Source organism: Vigna unguiculata, chromosome 2 (assembly GCF_004118075.2).
Source record: "Vigna unguiculata cultivar IT97K-499-35 chromosome 2, ASM411807v1, whole genome shotgun sequence".
Taxonomy (NCBI): domain Eukaryota; kingdom Viridiplantae; phylum Streptophyta; class Magnoliopsida; order Fabales; family Fabaceae; genus Vigna; species Vigna unguiculata.
This window is the reverse complement of record NC_040280.1, coordinates 33281038-33300832: the sequence shown is the minus strand read 5'-3', so window position 1 is coordinate 33300832 and position 19795 is coordinate 33281038. Positions and strand designations below refer to the sequence as shown.

General features: G+C 29.1%; 2 protein-coding genes across 2 annotated transcripts; both read left to right on the top strand.

Moving 5' to 3' along the window:
- The first annotated feature begins 9936 nt into the window (after nt 1-9936).
- Nucleotides 9937-11744, top strand: LOC114174358 (tryptophan synthase beta chain 1-like). The gene is made up of 4 exons (XM_028059196.1): nt 9937-10629; nt 10712-11145; nt 11252-11346; nt 11432-11744. Exons 1-4 carry the CDS (start codon nt 9937-9939, stop codon nt 11644-11646), a joined length of 1437 nt encoding a protein of 478 aa, XP_027914997.1. The 3' UTR covers nt 11647-11744.
- A 5451-nt stretch (nt 11745-17195) lies between these two features.
- On the top strand, nt 17196-18986 carry LOC114174651 (F-box/LRR-repeat protein At3g26922-like). Its single transcript, XM_028059479.1, has 4 exons — nt 17196-17217; nt 17430-18373; nt 18460-18618; nt 18702-18986. The coding sequence occupies exons 1-4, from the start codon at nt 17196-17198 to the stop codon at nt 18984-18986; spliced, it is 1410 nt and encodes a 469-aa protein (XP_027915280.1).
- The last annotated feature ends 809 nt before the right edge of the window (nt 18987-19795 follow it).

Here is a 19795-nt window from a genome sequence, read left to right as displayed (position 1 = left end):
TGAGGTAGTATCTTCACAAGAAGTTGATGGGATGATATATGGCACTGCAATACAAAGAAAATATCTCCTAATTAATAATAAATAACCATGATAATATTTAATAAATATAAATATATAATATTATTATAATTTAAATTATTGACACTTATAATTTAAATTTTAATTATTAATTATAATAGAGTAATTTAACATGTAAATATAATAATTATTTTAATTTATTCAATTAAATATATTAATTAATCAAATAAAAGTTATTTATATGTTTAAATATGTTTTAAATATATATATATATATATATATATATATAAACAAATTTTATAAATAAATATTTAAATTTTTTGAAAAAAATAAAAAATCTCAAATTAAGAAGAAAAAAATGACAGACGACCCACCGGTCTTATAACAAGACAGGTTATAGTTGCTATTCCATTTTTTAATGGTAGATCTACTCGGTCTAACCTGTTTTTTGACGAACTAAGAATGGAATAGGCAAACACAAGTTAAATTGACCAATTTTGTCACCTCTATATATAAAACTATATGTAAAACGATACATACAAATCACTTTCTTATACTTAGATTTTAAAAATGTTATACTTATACCAAGTGTGATGAATCTTTCAAAATTATTTTGGATGCCAAATGCCAAATTGTATTTTTATAGGTTTATATAAATTTGAAGACGCCACACACACACACACACATATATATATATATATATATATATATATATATATATATATATATATATATATATATATATAATTTTGTAAAATTTAAAGCTCCATCACTCCATATCAACATAGGGATATTTTCCTTCTAAATCAGAATAGATTTAAACAATACCTAACAAATATTTTAAAGTCATTCTTAATTGAATATAATCAATTTCGTTTTTGATTAAATATACAATGAAAATGAAAGACAACAAAATTATAAAAGTTAGTTAAGTAATTTAATGAAAATGGTCTAAGTTTTTAACCCGTCGCCAACTTGATAGTGATGAATCCTCAGAAAATATTTTAGGATGTTAATTTTTCTGTACATATAAAAATTTAAAGATATCAAATATATTAAATATATTAAAATAAAAAAATCTTTTATATATATATATATATATATATATATTAAAATCAAGGAACCTAATATTTTACCACATAAAGAAATGCAACTCCCTTCGTTTATTTCAAATCAAGAATTGACGGGGATACCAATAATTGAGGGCAAATAAGAATAGAACAAAGAAAATGAAAAATAAAATACCAAAAAACGATACAACTCCAAAAATAATGGATCGAAGTTACCACTATTTAAATCCATTGAATTAAATTCAAAGCTTGCTTTTATTTCAAAACAAAAACACAATTTAAAAAGAATATTTACTTCACAACTCATTGTAATAATATTATAATATATTGGTATTTTAAATTAAAAAGTAAAAGGAAATATAATTAAAATATGAATTTATTATAATTAAATAAAATCATTTTGTTTTGTTGATAAATTATATCATACCAGAATATTTTCAGCTTTTTGTGCACTCCTCATCCCGTGATTCTCTTTCTAGGGACATTGAGTGATGTCTCAGGTGGTTGGCACCCACATCTCTGGATCTTACGTGTATAACAACGACATCTCTCCTTTTCTGCAACGTACACAACAAATTATATTTACTTTCTTTTAAAAGAAAATAAAAATCCATTAGATTAAGAACTTTTAGAAGGGTAGAACTAAATTCAAAGAGTGAAGAAAATAATATTAATTTTTTTTAAATAGAAAAACAGAAAAACAAGAAAAATTTCCAGCAAAGTATATTATCTTGTTAAAAATTTTATTAAAATACCTAAATTTATTATAAATTTTGAATTAAAAATTATGTTAATTCTTTATATATGTATTGATTATCAAAATGAATTGAAACTCGCGAGTCAACACAACTCACTACGGGTTTGAGCTGGATTGAGTTGAAATTTTTTTATGAATTTCAATAGGATTAATTTTTTACCCGACTCATCTAGAATTCGGCTCATCTGGATTGAACCCATAGTGAGCCGGGTTGGCTCACCAACCCATAAATAAAGAGTCACACAAGATTTTTTTTTGTTAAGTTGGACTTTGTATTTGACTCATGTTAGCTTGTTTTTTTTAGCTAACACATAGATCATTTATATTTTTGTGAGTTTAGTTTGTATTTAGATTGTATTAAAGTTTATTTAGATTTTAATTAGAATTATAATATAGTTTTGACTCAAAATATATAAAAAAATGTATTTTTTTAATTAAGTGAACCCGTGAACTAATTTGTTTAACCCATCAACTCGCGATGGATCGAGTCGAGTTAAAAGTTATTTGGTTCATTAATAAATGAATTGAGTTGTATTAACTCATTAATTCGTGATGAGTCGAGTGAGATGATACCAGATTATCCGTATTAATAACTTTTCATATTGAACTCATATTTTATTATTATTATATCTTTTTAATATTTTTTATTTCAAAAGATGCGACATATACCTACTGCTGATTTGATTCCTGCCTGACTCATCTCTTCACCACTGTCATCGTTTTCAGTAATGAACCCACCCCGGCAATCACTAGCCACGAAAAAAAAAAAAACTCTTATTTTATGTTATTTTATTTAGTAAAGTTAAAATATCTATTTGGAACAGAACATTATTAATGATGTTGTTCATTTCATAGTCCTCTGATATTTATATGGCTGGTTATCTCCTGCACTTGCAATAATTCATTCGAATAAAAAAATTTGTTGAGAAATTTTTAACGATATTTTTAAATGAAAAAGATATTTGATGTAACTTAAAAATATATATTTAATATGTACTAAAAAAATTGTCAAAAATATCATAATCCAATTCATTGCATAGCTTACTCAATCTAGTTAATTTAGTTTCTTTCTTTTTCATTGTGGTTTCTGTTGGCACCATTTGGTTCATGTATAAATGTTTTTTTTTTTAAGGTTAAATATGTTTTTGTCCTTAAAATTTAAGTAAATTTTGGAATTAGTCTTTTTACGAAACTTTATACCAATTTAGTCCTTCATCTTTAGAAATGTGTAGATTTAGTTCTTTTTACCAATTTTTGTTAAATTTATTTGACATTTTAAACGCATTTTATGATAATATTTGAGTTAACATTTAAGCGAAAATGTGACAAACGGTATAAACAATTCAAATACTATCATGAAATGCGTTTGAAACGTCAAAAAAACTTAACAAAATTTGGTTAAAAAGATTAAATTCACGCATTTTAAAGATAAAGAACTAAATTGGTATAAAGTTTCAAAGAACGACTAATTTCAAATTTAACTGAAACTTAAGGGATAAAAAGATATTTAACCCTTTCTTTTATATGCATGGACCTTCCTAATACTTTTGCCAAATCGTTTAAATGGGCTTAATTATATGATGTGACATGATATCAAAACTATTAACCCAATTAAGAGTCTCAATCTTAACACAACATTTTACCATATTTACTTTCATAGCATGTTAAGGTGTTTAATATGTATTTATTCTATTTTCTATATAATCTCATTACTTTATTGCTCCAACCCCTAAGTAATATATATTATATTCATATCAAATTCTAAACTTTAAATATATCAAAATTCTAAACTACACAATCATTGATTATTATGTAATTTACATAATGTTAAGTAAAATATCAAAGTACCAGTCAAATATCAAACTCAGTATGACAATATTATATATTATAGTTACAATATACTAGTTTGTTACATACTACGCACATTTAAATTTTTGTAGCATATATTTTTTCTCTTTCATGTATATTAAGTTCTTTACAACGGGTTAAAAATCTTTACAAATCTTTACAAAGAAGGTAAATATGATATTTTAATTAAAAAAAGAGAGTATATATGTCGAAATATAGGGGGTGTGAATAGGAGTAGCCTAATATAAACTTTGGTGGACCCAAAAGTCGAACAAAGGCCAAATTCCATACTGTTGAAGAAGGCTTTTACTTCTGCTCCCTTACAATTTCTTCATGCACCCACTCAATTATTGTATTTTTAGGATCAATACACTAATGCTAACAATATTATCTCGCTAAATTTGAAGTTGGAACACGTGTATTTTTTTAAACCAACCATGTTTAGGATTTACATACGTTAAGCTTAATTCTCTAAAACAAGTTAGTTGAAGTCAGTAAAGCCGGTTTAAAACATAAAAGTGGTTAACATAACATATTAAATTATAGGTATTTAATAAAACTATTTTTTTTAAGTAGTTGAAATGGTAAAATATTAGAAATGCATATGTTTCTTCTGTATTTTATATAAATTATAACTTTATAGATAAAAAATTATTTGGAAGAATTTATAAACTTGTTTTGAATAAAATGTAAGCCCTTGTAATTGTTATTTGCTAATGAATTATTTGTTTTGTTTCTTTCGATTATTATAATCTTTCGTATTTGAATATTCTACTCTTAATATTTTACATAATATATATATATATATATATATATATATATATATATATATAATATTTTCAATTGAATTTAAAATAAATTAAATAACTTAATTTTGGTTATACATTACAATTTCATTGTGCCAATTAACTAAATCTAAAGAATAAAGTAATATGAAATAACAAAAATATTAATTTATAATATATATATATATATATATATATATATATATATATATATATATATTAACTATCCATAGTTATAAATAAGAATATATTTAAAAAATTAACAATATAGAAAACAGTAATAATTTAATATGTGGGGAATTGTTTAATAAGATAACTTAATTATTAATAACAAATATGTTTTAAATTATTAACAATTATAAATTATACAATAGTTTGAAGATAAAAGCAATTAAAGAAGTATCGTTATTTTGTGAACATTTACATTTTTTTCCATTATTCTCAAAATTAATGTTTCTTCATATTAAAAAAATACTTATACAAATTTATTACAACACAAATATTTAATTATACATCAAATGTATGGAACAGTTAAATTTGACAATCTAGTCGCATTTCCCCGTTATATTTATTACACTTGAATAAATTAAATTATGAAGTTTGAAAATTTTCAACATAAATTAAATATTAGATAAATATGTTAAAATTAAAATGCAGTTATTGTATTCTATATTTTAATATTTTATTTTGAATAAAAAGTAATTAAGTATTTGATAGACTTTTGTGTGATACAAAACTTTTTTTCTCAAAAAAAAAATGCAATTTGCTACAATTAAATGTATTTTAATACGTAATATTGGTAATTAAATGCATTTTATAAGATAAAAAATAATAAAAGCCTGAAATATATGTTGGCATATAATTTTGATTAGGGATTACCAGGAGATAAAATATATTATAATTGGTGAGAGATTAGTTATGGTTTAGTTAGGGATTAGCTTGTTATGGATTAGCAATGAATTTGCTATAATTATTTTGTGAGGGATTAACGAGAGATTTGCTACAATCATTTTGTTAGGGATTAACTAGAGATTTGTTACATAAATTTTGCTATGACTCCGTAAGAGATTTACTGTAAACCGTTTGCTAGGAATTTGCTACAACTAGGTTGCTAGGAATCTGCTACAAATATTTTACTAGGAATTAGTTAGGAATTTGATACAAACATTTTGGTAGGTATTAGTTAGGGATTTTGTACAACTAATTTGCTAAGAATTTGATATAACCAAGTTGTTAAGGATTAGCTAAGAATTAATTAGTAGTTCTCTCCATATTTAGTTACCTATAATTTAGTTCTCTTGTTTTATATGACTCATCTAAATTTATTAGTGAATTAATATTTTGAGATAAAATAATACGTGTGCTCCATAACTTAACCCAAAAAGGAAATTAAGAGTTATAAATGTCACACCACTTATATCAACAAATTTTGGTATCAACTATGCTTTTGTTCATTTAATTCTTGTTATTAAATTTTATAACATTAATTTATCTCCTACTAATCTATCATGTAAATACATTCAATCAATACTTATAAATAGTGCCATCTGTTAATAAAGATGAAATCAGATGCATCTTTTGAATAAACATTATTTTAAAAAATAATGTTTCAAAAAGTATTACAAATTACTAAAAGCATTACTTGGCTAATATACTACTAATAAAATGAAACAAAATAATAAAAAAGCTAGAAACTAACAAAACCTATACAAAGAGCAACCTTATATTTCAAAGACTATTAGTGTGGTACTTTAATTTTTCCCCCCCAAAACATTATAGAATGCAATCAGTGCATTCTAATTTGAAATTTTTTCTTAAATATTTAATTTACATTGGTTATAAATAATTATATTGATTATAATTTATTTAAAAATTATAAATAGATAACCATTTTAAATTTGTATTACTTATTAATTACGTATGCTTTCATACATTTAAACTCAAATTAAAAGAGAGCATGTTTGAGTCTAAGAAAGATAATTTGATAATTTGAAAGAAGTGATAAAGTATATCTCCTGCTTTTATTTATATTGATGGAGATATTATATATTTGATTCTCTTTTATTATTATCAAATATTTTATTTTATTTGGTTTTTACTTTTCCCTCTATATGATAGGACATTGTACTTTATATATTGAACAAAGGTTTTAATAAATCAATAAGCAAGCAAGCTCTCTTTGAGTTGTTTTTCACCCAAACTTTTCTTGTGCGTTTTTTGTACGCATCCTTTCTTCTTTCTCTCATGGCTATACACATCTAACATGGTATCAGATTTAAATCGCCTTTCACATTTTTTTCCTTTCTTGTTGATTTCCTGTCATGGCCAATACTACATCATCCTCTAGTTCTCCCCCAAATCCTGTGCACCTTAACCCATGCTTTGATCATCTCTGGCTTACGCTAGTTCTGCTAATACTGGAAGAACTAAATTGGATTCTCGAAGCTTAAAATGTGTTTTTCTTGGTTATAAATATGGAACAAAGGGATATGTTTTGTATGATCTTCACTCCAAGTCTATTTTTGTGACTAAGAATGTTATCTTTCATGAAAATATTTTTCTTTACTCATCCTCTTTGACTTCTGATAACTCTATTGCTTCAATTGATGATTCTCATAATTGTGATATTAGCATGTATGATTTTTCAACTTTACCTGTTTCACATGCCACTGACCTTACTACGGACCTTGTTACTAGGATTGTTTCTAATAATGCCGAAGTTACTGATCTTGATCTTAGAACATCTCATAAAGTGAAAAACAGGTCTCGATACTTAGATCAATATTATTGTGGTGCTGCTTCCACTTCATGCTCTACTTTTTCCACACCTTATCCAATGCATTCTTTTGTTTCTTATGATAATTGTTCTTTTGACCATACTGCTTTTCTTTTTTTCATAATATGTCTGCTCAAGCTGAACCTTTCCCCTGTAAAGAAGCTGCTCAACATGATTGCTGGAAACAGACTATGGATGTTGAGTTACATGCTCTTGACATAAACCAGACTTGGACTTTAGTTCTTTCTCCTTCTGACATCAAGCCAATTGGTTGCCGCTGGGTTTACAAACTCAAACATAAACCAGATGGCACAGTCGATAGATTTAAAACACGGTTGGTGCTAAAGATTTTACTCAAACCGAAGAGATTGATTATTTCGAAACTTTCTCTCCTGTTACTATTGTCTGCATCCTTTTAGCCTTGGCCACTGCTAGTGATTGGTTTATTCATCAGTTGGATGTTGACAATGTTTTTCTCCATGGAGACTTACATGAAGAGATCTATATGAAGCCTCCACCTGGTCTTTCTCTTCCCCATCCAAATCTTGTTTGTAAGCTTAACAAGTCTCTATATGGTTTAAAACAAGCCGCCAGTCGTAATTGGAATCAGAAATTAACTTCAGAGATACTTATTCTTGGTTACACACAAAGCTATGCTAATCACTCTCTTTTTGTGAAGAAATCTGCCTCTGATATTACTGCTTTATTGGTTTATGTCAATGATGTGGTTCTCACTGGCAATAACATTGTTGAAATTAATGCTGTAAAAGCTCATCTTCATTCTATATTTCATATCCAAGATCTTGGCCCTATCAAGTATTTTTTGGGCCTTGAAGTTTCTCGTTCTCTTGATGGATTAGTTTTGAATCAAAGGAAATACTGTTTGGACCTCATTTCAGAGACAGAGATGCTTGGATGTAAACCTGCACCAACACCATCTAATCCTTCTATCAAACTTCTACTAGATCCTTCTTCCTTTCGGTGTATGATTGGACGATTACTTTACTTGACTAACATCAGGCCTGATATTAGTTTTGTTGTCTAATAACTCAGCCAGTTTGTTTCTTCTCCGCGTGAACCACATATGCATCAGGCTTTACGGATCATTCGGTACTTAAAAAATGCTCCTGGATATGGCCTTTTGTAATCCAACACCTCTTTTAAAATTCAAGTGTTTTCTGATTCTAATTGGGCAACATGTGCCACTACCCGACGCTTTGTTTCTGGATATTCTGTTTTCTTAGGCACCTCTTTGGTTACTTGGAAGTCTAAGAAACAAACCACTATTTCACGATCTTCTTCCGAGGTTGAGTATCGCGCCTTGGCATCCCTGGCATGTGAACTACAATGGATTCAATACCTTTTTTCAGGATTTGTATTTTTTTGTTCCCACTCCCTACACTGCCTTTTGTGACAACAATTCTGCTATTCACATTGTCAAGAATCCCACTTTTCATGAGAGAACCAAACACATAGAACTTGATTGCCACATTATTCGACAAATGTTGATGGTCTTATTCACCTTCTCTATGTTCCTTCTAGAAGTCAACTTGCTGATATGTTTACTAAGTCCTTACATCCTTCTACTATCCGGGTTGCTACTTCCAAGTTGAACCTTTACAATCTTCATGTCCACCTTGAGAAGGGGTGATAAAGATATTATATATCTCCTGCTTTTTATTTATATTGATAGAGATATAATATATTTGATTCTCTTTTATTATTATCAAATATTCTATTTTATTTGGTTTTTACTTTTTCCTTTCCTCTATATGATGGGACATTGTACTCTATATATTGAACAAAGGTTCTAATAAATTAATAAGCAAACAAACTTTCTTTGAGTTGTTTTTCACCCAAACTTTTCTTGTGTGTTTTTTGTACGCATTATTTCTTCTTTCTCTTTTCTCATGATCACTTGACATTCATTTGTTTATTTTATTTGTTTTTATTTCACAATTCAAAAAAGTTTATTTAATTTTAATTAGGATACTGGTATTTTGACATCATTCCTTTTTTTACTACCATTTGACATTATTTCTTGTAACTATTTATTTTTTCTTTCTTCTAAAAATATAAAAATTATTTTTTGTTAAAACTATTTTACTCTTATACAAGTTGTCAAATAATCGTCAAAAGGTGTCAAAAAGATTTATTTATTTTTAATTATTATATTTTCCTTACAAAGACATTCTCTATGTTCAAAAAGATTATTTTCTTCTAAACAAAGGATTGACATAAACTTACTATATGGATGAAGATAAGTGTTTCGTGGGGATCAGATTTGAATATGTTTATGTGTGTCACTGAAGGGAATAATGCGAAAAAAAAAATGATAGTCTGGAAACACGTTTTAAATATATAAAAAAAAAAACTAAATTTTAACACCCTGAGAGGTGTAGAGATGGATACAATTCTTGATTTGACTATTTCAATAAATAAAAAATATAGTAAACGTATATTTTGTAATTAAATGTTATAAAAAATTATTAAAATGATTGTAGTAAGAGTAGTTCGTTACCTGAGCGTAGAAAAATCGGTGGTTGTCAGGTATCAGGGTCCGAGAAACACTCAGGTATCAGGGTCCGATAATTTCTGCTATAAATAAGGAGACATTGTTGTAAGTAAACACAGCTCTCTCTCTCTCATTCATCACTCACGTAGAAACACCATAAGATTATTATGGCATGCAAACTGCAAGGGGCACTCATCAGCTACCATTCCAGAACTACCAAGTTCATAGATAAGAAAGAGCGCGCTGCCTCCGTGGTGGCTCGAGCAGAGATCACTCACCAAACTGAGTTCCCTCCGCTAAGCGATACCTACGTTCCCCCTCCAACACCCTCATTAATAGACAACAACGCTTTCGAAACTTTCCAGGGGGAGGAACTTCCAATCTCTGCTTCCGGAAAGTTCGGTAGGTTTGGAGGAAAATTTGTACATGAACATCTTGTAGCCTATTTCAGCCAGCTTGAAGTTGAGTTCGAAAACGCCCTGGGCGACCACACTTTTCAGGCAGAGCTAGCGGAGGCGTTAAGAGACTATGCTGGGAGAGAGACGCCTCTGTATCACGCCCAGCGATTGTCGGAGTATTATAAGAGCAGAAACAACGGGACAGGACCTGATATATACTTAAAGAGGGAGGATCTCAACCACGGTGGCTCTCACAAGATGAACAACGCTCTTGCGCAAGCCATGATTGCTAAACGCATGGGATGCAAAAGCGTGGTCACCGCCACTGGCTCTGGACACCATGGCCTTGCGACAGCAGCAGCATGCGCAAAACTCGCTTTGGAGTGCACTGTTTTCATGGCCGCCAAAGACATCGAAAGACAGTATTCAAACGTGCGGTTGATGAATCTGCTAGGAGCTGAGGTATAAACCATTTTCTCCGTTCTTTATCAAACATGTGCGTTGAAAAGAAGCAATTAGTAATGGATGGTTTGTGGATGCATAGGTTGAAGCAGTTGATGGAGGGTTCAGAGATGCAGCATCGGATGCGTTTCGGTGTTGGGTTGGGGATTTGGAAAATAAATACCACTTGACGGGTTCGGCGGTGGGACCACACCCATGCCCGAGCATGGTTCGGGAGTTTCAGTCGGTGATAGGGAAAGAAACTAGGACGCAGGCATTGGAAAAGTGGGGAGGGAAGCCAGATGTTCTGGTGGCTTGCGTGGGGACAGGGTCAAACGCTTTGGGTCTGTTTCATGAGTTTGTTGATGATGAAGATGTAAGGTTGATTGGAGTCGAAGGTGGGGGTTTGGGACTTGAGGGTGGCAAACATTCTTCAACGTTGAGCAAAGGAGAAGTGGGTGTCTACCATGGGGCCATCAGCTATTTACTACAGGACCAACATGGCCAAATTATCCATCCACATTCCATTGCCGCTGGGTCAGTAATTCAAATATTAGGGTTATTTAGTGTTTGATATCTTTCCCACGTCACAAACATTAACCTTAAAAGCTTACTAACGCACATATTTGATACGAACTTGCAGAATGGAATATCCAGGAGTTGGTCCAGAGTTAAGCTTTCTTAAAGAAAGTGGGAGAGCTGAATTTTGTGCTGCAACTGACGAAGAAGCTCTTGATGGTACTACTTTCGCCAAAAACATTTGTTACCACTTGAGTTATGAAAAACATTATACGAATTACTGATCTACTGACATATTATGCAGCTTACGAAAATTTATGCAGATTAGAGGGCATATTTCCATCCCTGGAGGCAGCACATGCATTGGGTATCTTAGAAAAATTGGCTCCCACACTTTGCGATGGTAGTAAAGTGGTTGTGAACTGTAGTGGGAGTGGAGATAAGGACGCGTCTATTGTTTTCGGTCGTCGATTCTTGGAGAAACTGAGAAAGAGAGTAGTGAAGACCTCAACTACCTAACTATTAAGCTCAGTGCCAGAAACATACATGCATGCATACATTGGTATAGCCTATAGGAAGTGGGCGTAAACAATTATTTTCAGACCATTCATATTTCTAGCTAGTATCTAAAGAGATCAGATCTTTGCTGAGATTTATCGTAAATCAATTCAGAAAGTCATAATAAATCCATATCTTCCGAAGCAAATAAATGAGGACGAAAATAATTATTGTATTCGAGGACCCGATCTCGTTCTCCTAGTCATACAATCCATATTGATGTCATATTTAATTAAACCTTAATTAAAGTTTGTTTCCTATAGTCTTACATCTTTTAAATTAGGCTAAAGACACTAAAATATACCTTTCACCTTCAAACTTTTTAAATACTTTTAATGACAAAATCATAAAAATAATATTACAAATATGATGATCGACATATAATTTCAATAAACTTGAGGTCCGAACACTTGTATTTCTTTTAACATGTTTAAGATTTACATAGTTTATGATTAAGAATATCTAAAACACGTTAATTGAAGTGAGTAAAACTAATTTAAAACATAAAAAACTCATAACAGGTACTAACAATTGTTAAAATGACATATTAAGTCATAAGTATTTAATAAAACTATTTATTTAAAGTAGTTCAAATGGTAAAATGTCAGAAATACTTATGCTTGTCTTGTATTATATAAAATCTAATTTTATAGATAAAAAATCATTTGGAAGAACATATAGTATGTTGTTTTCAATAAAATTTTATGCCCTTGCAATTTTTATCCTTAGAACTTATTAATTTACATTTGTTTTCTTTCCATTATTAATTTATTATATATATATATATATATCAATTGAATTTAAAATAAATTTAATAACTTACTTCTGGCTATAAATTATAATTTCATTACATCAATTAACTAATTCTAAAGTAATATAAAAATGGAAATATTAATTCATAGTATATAGAGAGAGATATGGAAGTATAAATATGTTGGAAGAAGTACCTTCTGAACAATTATAGTTAAAATTGTTAGTTTAATATAAAATATCCAAAACCTATATTATTATCTTACAATAAGAATAAAATAATATCTTTAATGTTATCAAAAAATAAAAATCCCCACCTTGTTGTGGAGAAAGAAAAATGAAAATATACAAAGTCTTATTTTGTGAAATGGGATGAAACTGAATTTTATAAAAGAATTTAAGAAAATATAAAAGAAATATAAAAGAGAAAACTATAGATTATTGTTTCAGGAGACATAATCTATCTCACCAATAGAGGTGATTTTTTTTTACAGAATATTTTTTAGTTTTATCTTTTAAAAAAATATTTTTTAACTTAAAATTTACCATTTTAACTCTTCAGATAACTGTTTAATTAAATTTAATTATTTTAAAATTAAAATAATTATTTTACAGTTTTATTCTTTTATGTGATTCTTTAATTAAATTAATTACGTAGAATAAGAAGAAGAGAGATACACAAGTATGTATATTGCATCTTCTAATTTGAAATAAAATGAATATAAGCTGATTAAACAACTTATTTGGCATATAGTACTATTAAAATCAATCTAACCTAGATCAACAAACTACAAATTCTTGTATAAAATAGAACCACGTACTCCTTTATGAAATGTATATCGTTCAACCATTGTAACTTTCAAAAACCTGAATAGTAACGGGGTTTCAAAAAATCCTAAGTAATGAGAGTTTGAAATCTTCAAACAAGTTACATCTTTTCAGGCAGGGGTTGTTAAAAATTTTTGGTAGTCTATTAGTCACGTCGGTTCTTTCTGGAACATTGCAATCCCAAATAATAATATTAGTGGTAGTTACAATCCTCGAAAATGTCATATTTAATTTCATTAAAAATAATTACTTTTATATAATGATTATCTCTTTTATAAGAAAATTCATGTATATCTACCTATCCTTGATATATATTTTTGTTTGTTTGCTTATTCAATTTATAACATTATTTAAACTAATTCATACTCTTCTAAAAAATAGTTGAATTTGTTTTGGTATATTTAATAAGTCTCACATCGTTTAGGAATCAATGTAAAACACAATTTAAATATTCTTTTTCCCTTCATCCTTTTAAGCGTATTTTAAAAATTATTTTAAGAATAAAATTGTGATGAAGCTCTAATAAATTTTACATCGCTTAGGAGTCAATGTCAAACTAAGTTTAAAATTTTTAAAACAGACAATATCTCAAGATTTATATTCTTATTAAGAATTTTTTTATTTTAAATAAAACAAAAGTAGTTAAATAAAACTTTGACATCAATAAAAAGTTATATTCTCAATTCAGGTTATTAGATGATTTATTTTTGTTATTTATTTCAAATATATAGTATTATTTTATTGACAACATGTTAACTATTTATGGGTATTTAAAAAAAAATAATAATTAATGTAGCAACCATAAAAAGTCTTAAAAAAAAGTGACAACAATTTATTTATTTTTTGAGAAAAAGTGTTTTATATTAAAAGTTTATTTAATACTTAGTTACTTTTTTCCAAAATAAAATATTTAAATGTGGAATGCAATAACTACAGTTTTATTTTAACATATTTATCAAATATTTAATATATGTTAACAATTTTCAAACTTCATAATGTAATTTATTCAAGTGCAATAAATATAACCAGAATGGATGCCAGAAATACAATTAGATTGTCAAATTTAACTGTTCTATACATATAATGTATAATTAAATATTTGTGTTGCAATAAATTTACATAAGTATTCTTTTAATATAAAGAAACATTATTTTGAGGATAATGAGAAAAATGTAAATGCTTACAAAATAGCGGTTGTATACATTCATTAATTATTTTTTCAAAACATTGAATACTTCAGAGTAATAAATAATTTAAAGCATATTTGTTATTAATAATTAAGCTACCTCATTAAACATTTCCCCCACTTAATAATAATTGTTTTCTATATTTATTAATTTTATATAGTTTTTTATTTAGTTAATACTTTTGAGATAAAGTAATATGTTTATAGTATGTTTGGATAAGATCGTAACCTAATGTCATAACTCAACCTGATATGGAATTGACCTAACTTAATTTGATAAGGTCACGATTGAATGTTACAACTTAAAATAAACTTAACTTGATTTGGTTAAATTTTATTGGATTTGGTATTGATCAAGTTAGCCCAATTTGATCTTGATCAAATCAGAACTCACATGGGCCTAGTCGAGTTGGTTGAACGTGGTTGAGCCCAAATTGGATGAATGTGGACACACCCAACTTGGCTTGACTAGGGTCCAAGCCTATATGATATGACATGAGCATGAGCTCATTTAGGTTGTTTGGACCAACTTAGTCGACCCAGGCCCAAACAAACTTCGCTTGGTTGGTCTACATTGGACTAGGACCAACTTGGGCCTAGCCTAACTCGACTTGATGTGGGTTTGTCTCGACTTGAATGAATGTGGACTTAATCGACTAAATGTGAGTTACCTAACTCGACTCAATTTGGACCCAACCCAACTTGGTTTGACTTAGACATTGTCCAACTTAGTTCAACCTGGATTTGAGCCAACTCAACTTGACTAAGCCTAAGCATATATTTGACATCTGGTCCAAGAACGACTCAACTCAACCTATACTTGTGTCGACCTGACTAGACTTTGAGTTAGATTGACTCAACCTAGTCTTATATGAGCTCTACCCAACTGGGTCTCATCTCCGATCTAACATTTCATAACTTAAAATAAAAAAATATTAAAAAACTTTAACAAAATATTTACTTTAATCAGGATGAGTTATACAAAATTATTAGTATTAACATGGTTCTTTTTAACAATTATTTAATATTTAAATATATATTTTTAATTTAATAACAATTGAGTTACTTTATTTACAAAATTAATTTAAATCACCTCATCTAAACAAAATATTTTAAAAAAATGAATTTAATTTAAATGAAATATATTTAAATGTCTTATATATCATGAAATTATCTATTTAAGGTGTAAGTGGACAGAAAGAGGAAATCAAGAAATGCGAATGTCACACCAATTATATCAAGAACTTTTAGTATCAAATCGTGTTGTTGTTCATTTAGTTCTTGTTATTCAATTTTTACGACATTAATTTATCTCCCGGTAATATATCATGTAAGTACATTCCATCAATACTTACAAATAGTGCCATCTATTAATAAAAATGAAATTTATTACTGTATTTTTTAAATTAAACTTCTATTTTAAAAAAATAATGTTTCAAAAACTATTACATATTACTAACAAATTATTTGCCTGAAATACTACTAATAAAACAAACACCACAATAAAAAAAACTAGAAACTAACAAAATGTACATTAAACGTAACCTTATATTTCAGAAGACTATTAATGGTTCATTGTTTTTTTTCCAAAAAATATTAAAATATAGAATGCAATCAATGCATTCTAACCTGAAAACTTTTCTCAAATATTTAATTTAATATTAAAGAATTTCTCAACTTGATTATTTAATATGTTCAATTATAAATAAATATACCGCCGATGGGTCTTGCAAATGCCACCAATCATCGGAAACGTTTCTACATTATATTATATTCTATATACTATAAATATATTATTGGTGTGATAAACATACATTGACGTTTTTTCTTATTATCAAAGGACATTAATATTGGCAATAATAATTTGAAAAAGTTACACATATATTTACAAAATAACTGCTGCACGCACTTCATTAATTATTTTTTTTCTTCAAAATATTGTAAAATTTAGAGTGCAATAAATATATTTTAATCATATTTTCATTAATAATTTAATTATCCGAAACAGTTTCCGAAATTCAAATATTAAATAATCTTTTCTATCTCAATTTTTTTAAGACAATCTTAGTTATAACTGTCAAAGCTTCAAGTTTTTGTTTGACAACTATCTAATCTTTTCACTAAATGGGTCTGTCTTGACAAAAAGCTGAGAAAACGAGAAACAATTTATATAACTTTTTTGGAATCAATATATATATATATATATATATATATATATATGCATTTAATTATTGTTATTAAATTTATATCATTAATTAATTATTGATCAGTTGGTTTTGAAAGTTTCCCTGTATTAAAAAAATTAAAAAAATATATCAATTGAAAATTCAATCAATAGTTATAAATAGTGGCATCTATAACATGTTTGATCACATATTATATCGCAAGTATCACTCACTTCCTCGCCGGTGGCGCTGAGAAGTGAAAGTGTCGTCTACTTGTTACCATCGCCACTTTCCAGTGAAGGCTGTTACTTGTTCTTTCCTTCCCTCTTCAGGTTATCACTTCAACTTTTGTTTCTCAATTTTCTGCTTTCGCTTACAGATAATTCTTGAACCCTTTACACTGTGTCTGTGATTCTGATAATGAAATCGCCACTTTTGTGCGTTTCTCGGAAGTTTGTGTTAATGAAATTCTTTGTTAAGATAGAATCTCATCGCATATTAAAAAAATAATGAATTTTAGGTCAGACTTAACATGGTCGTGGACTGTGATTTTGCATGATCTCGGTGGATCTGGGATTACAATGGGCACACTTAAATCCTTCGGTAAGACTTTAGATATAGGGTGATACTGTATTGACTCTGATGATGACCATTAATGGATTTTGTAGAGAATTTATTAAAAAATACAAGACCAATAAAATCTGAATTTAAGACACACACATTAGAGATTTCACATCATTTCTAACCAAAACCTTAAAGATAATCTCTGCTGGGTATTGCTTTCATTTGAATTTTGCTAATGCCTATGGTTACAGGGATGGATGCAAAGTGTAACAAGAACGGGAAGCAACACGAGGGAGAGACAAACAGTGGTACCAAATTACGTGATCTACCAAACGAGATCCTTCAAGAGGTTATCTCCAACCTACCCATCAAAGAAGCAATTCAAACAGATGTCATATCCAAAAAATGGAGGAATCAATGGAAGCATATCTCAAAGGTTAGGTTGGCAGAAAAAGGACACAGGGAGAAGAAAGAGTTCATTGACTTTGTGGAGAAACTACTCGCGGTTTTGAACACCTCGTGTATTAAAATATTCTCTCTCGCATGCGACGTTTGCGAGGACACTCCTATCGTTAATGGCTGGCTAAGCGGTTTCATCAACCCCACGATTCAAGAACTAAGCCTCGAATTCGGAAACCTTGATGAAGAACCATTGGTCTTCCCTGATTACCTCTTTAGCTCCAAAGACTTGACACATTTTCATCTCAGCATGCCGCATCTTTTCATGCTCCCTCCCTTCATTTCTTTTCCGAGTCTCACCACTATGAGTTTGAGAGAGGTTATGTTCCCTGATTCTTTCTCAACGCAGCGACTTTTCAATGGTTGTCCCTCCCTGACGCAGTTGACCTTAATTGATTGCAAATGGACCAACATTGAAACTGTTCAGATTGCTTGTCCATCGCTTCAGATATTGACCATCAGGGAGTGGGAAGATGACGAAAACGATTTAATCGATGACAATGATCCAACAAGCTGCCGAATAGTAATCACTTCGAGTAACCTGAAAACATTCTCGTACGATGGGGACCTCCTAAATGACTATGTGTTGGATTGTAACACATCATCGATCACCAATGGAGCTGTTGAGGTTCACCCACCGCCCAGCGACGGCACGGACGCCGGTCTTTTCGTGCTCAGAATTCTTAAGGCACTCTCAAATGTGGAAAGGCTATCAATTTCAGACTTTGCTACTGAGGTTTGGTCTCACATAACAAGCTTGTTATATTGATATATGTATATTCAGAAGACTCTTCTGAAATTTTCTTTTGTTGTGCATGTTAGGCTCTATGTCAGGGATCATTTTACATTCCGGAACTTCCTTTGTTCAACAATTTGGTTGAGCTTCATGTTGAGTCAACAGATCCAATGAATATGGCATGTGATGCCCTGCTCACCATATTGCGGTGCTCACCTCGTCTTGAAGCTCTTTACTTCGCCATGGTAACTTCAAACCCAGAAATCGATTCTTTATTTGCAAACATTATGAGTTTCATTGATTCATGATATTTTATTTGTATATCCAGGGCGTCTTTCTGCATACAAATGGTTTAAAGAAGGTTTATCCATTGCCAGCGTGCTTAGAAACAAACCTGAAGACGTTAAGGTTATACGGGTTTACTGGGAATAAGGATGAATTGTTTGCCATAAAAGTTTTGTTGAAATCAACGCCAGTGTTGGAAGCAATCTGGATTTTCAGCAACCCTTATGGTTTCGACAGTGACGAGGGATCAGACAGGTTACACAGGTTGTACATGAAGATTGTGCGGTTTCCCAGAGCTTCAGTCGATTGCGAGTTATATTTTGAATAGAGAGAATGGAGAATCGTGTGTTTGAAGCGCGTTCCTTTGAAGATTTGTGGGGTGTTTTGTTTTCTATTTCATCTTTTCAAAGCTTAGTTGCACTGTGCCTTTGGGTTCTTCCTTATGTTATTATACATGTTTTGTTTTATCTCTAGGAAGAAGAAACCAATATTATTATTTTTGAATGTCTTAAAACTCCAGGTTAATTTGAGGAGTATAGATTAAAAATAATAATAAATAGTTCTTTTATTGTATAATCTTATTTAAAATAATTGCACTCTTATTTAATGTATTACATTCATGTGATATAGTAAATGAAGAAAAAAAATAACTAACATTATGGACTACAAATATGATAACGATCCGCAAATGTAATTCTGTAAATAATCCGAGAGAAAGAATATTTGAAAAGATTGTATATTAAAATAAGAGTGATAGTTCGACATTCTCTAAGGGTGCATTTGTTTGACAATATGGAAAGACTTGAGAGCGAAGAAGAAATGAATGAATCGAGACTCGAACACGACTTAAAACTTTTCTCGTTGAAATGCGAAGAGATGTGAAAAAGAGTTAATATATTTATAATTAATTTAAAAATATATATTATTTATTAATTAATAAAATATTTATTTTTTGTAACACAATAAATCATCTAAAAGTTATTTTAATAAAGTTATTCTAAAGTATAACTTCTTTAATTTTTAAAGTTGTATAATAAATTTTATTTTAATTTAAAGTTGATTTTATCTAAAATTTATATTTTCAATTTTTTTACAGTATTTAAAAAATATTTTAATGAAATATTATTCGAGATCAAA

Bases quoted from the DNA above. Each gene is read 5' to 3' on its own strand.
- LOC114174358 (XM_028059196.1), top strand. From the start codon at position 9,937: ATGGCATGCAAACTGCAAGGGGCACTCATCAGCTACCATTCCAGAACT. The intron at 10,630-10,711 runs GTATAAACCATT...GTGGATGCATAG, and splicing joins TGAATCTGCTAGGAGCTGAG to GTTGAAGCAGTTGATGGAGG. The intron at 11,347-11,431 runs GTACTACTTTCG...CATATTATGCAG, and splicing joins TGACGAAGAAGCTCTTGATG to CTTACGAAAATTTATGCAGA.
- LOC114174651 (XM_028059479.1), top strand. From the start codon at position 17,196: ATGGGCACACTTAAATCCTTCG. The intron at 18,374-18,459 runs GTTTGGTCTCAC...TGTGCATGTTAG, and splicing joins TTTCAGACTTTGCTACTGAG to GCTCTATGTCAGGGATCATT. The intron at 18,619-18,701 runs GTAACTTCAAAC...TTGTATATCCAG, and splicing joins AAGCTCTTTACTTCGCCATG to GGCGTCTTTCTGCATACAAA.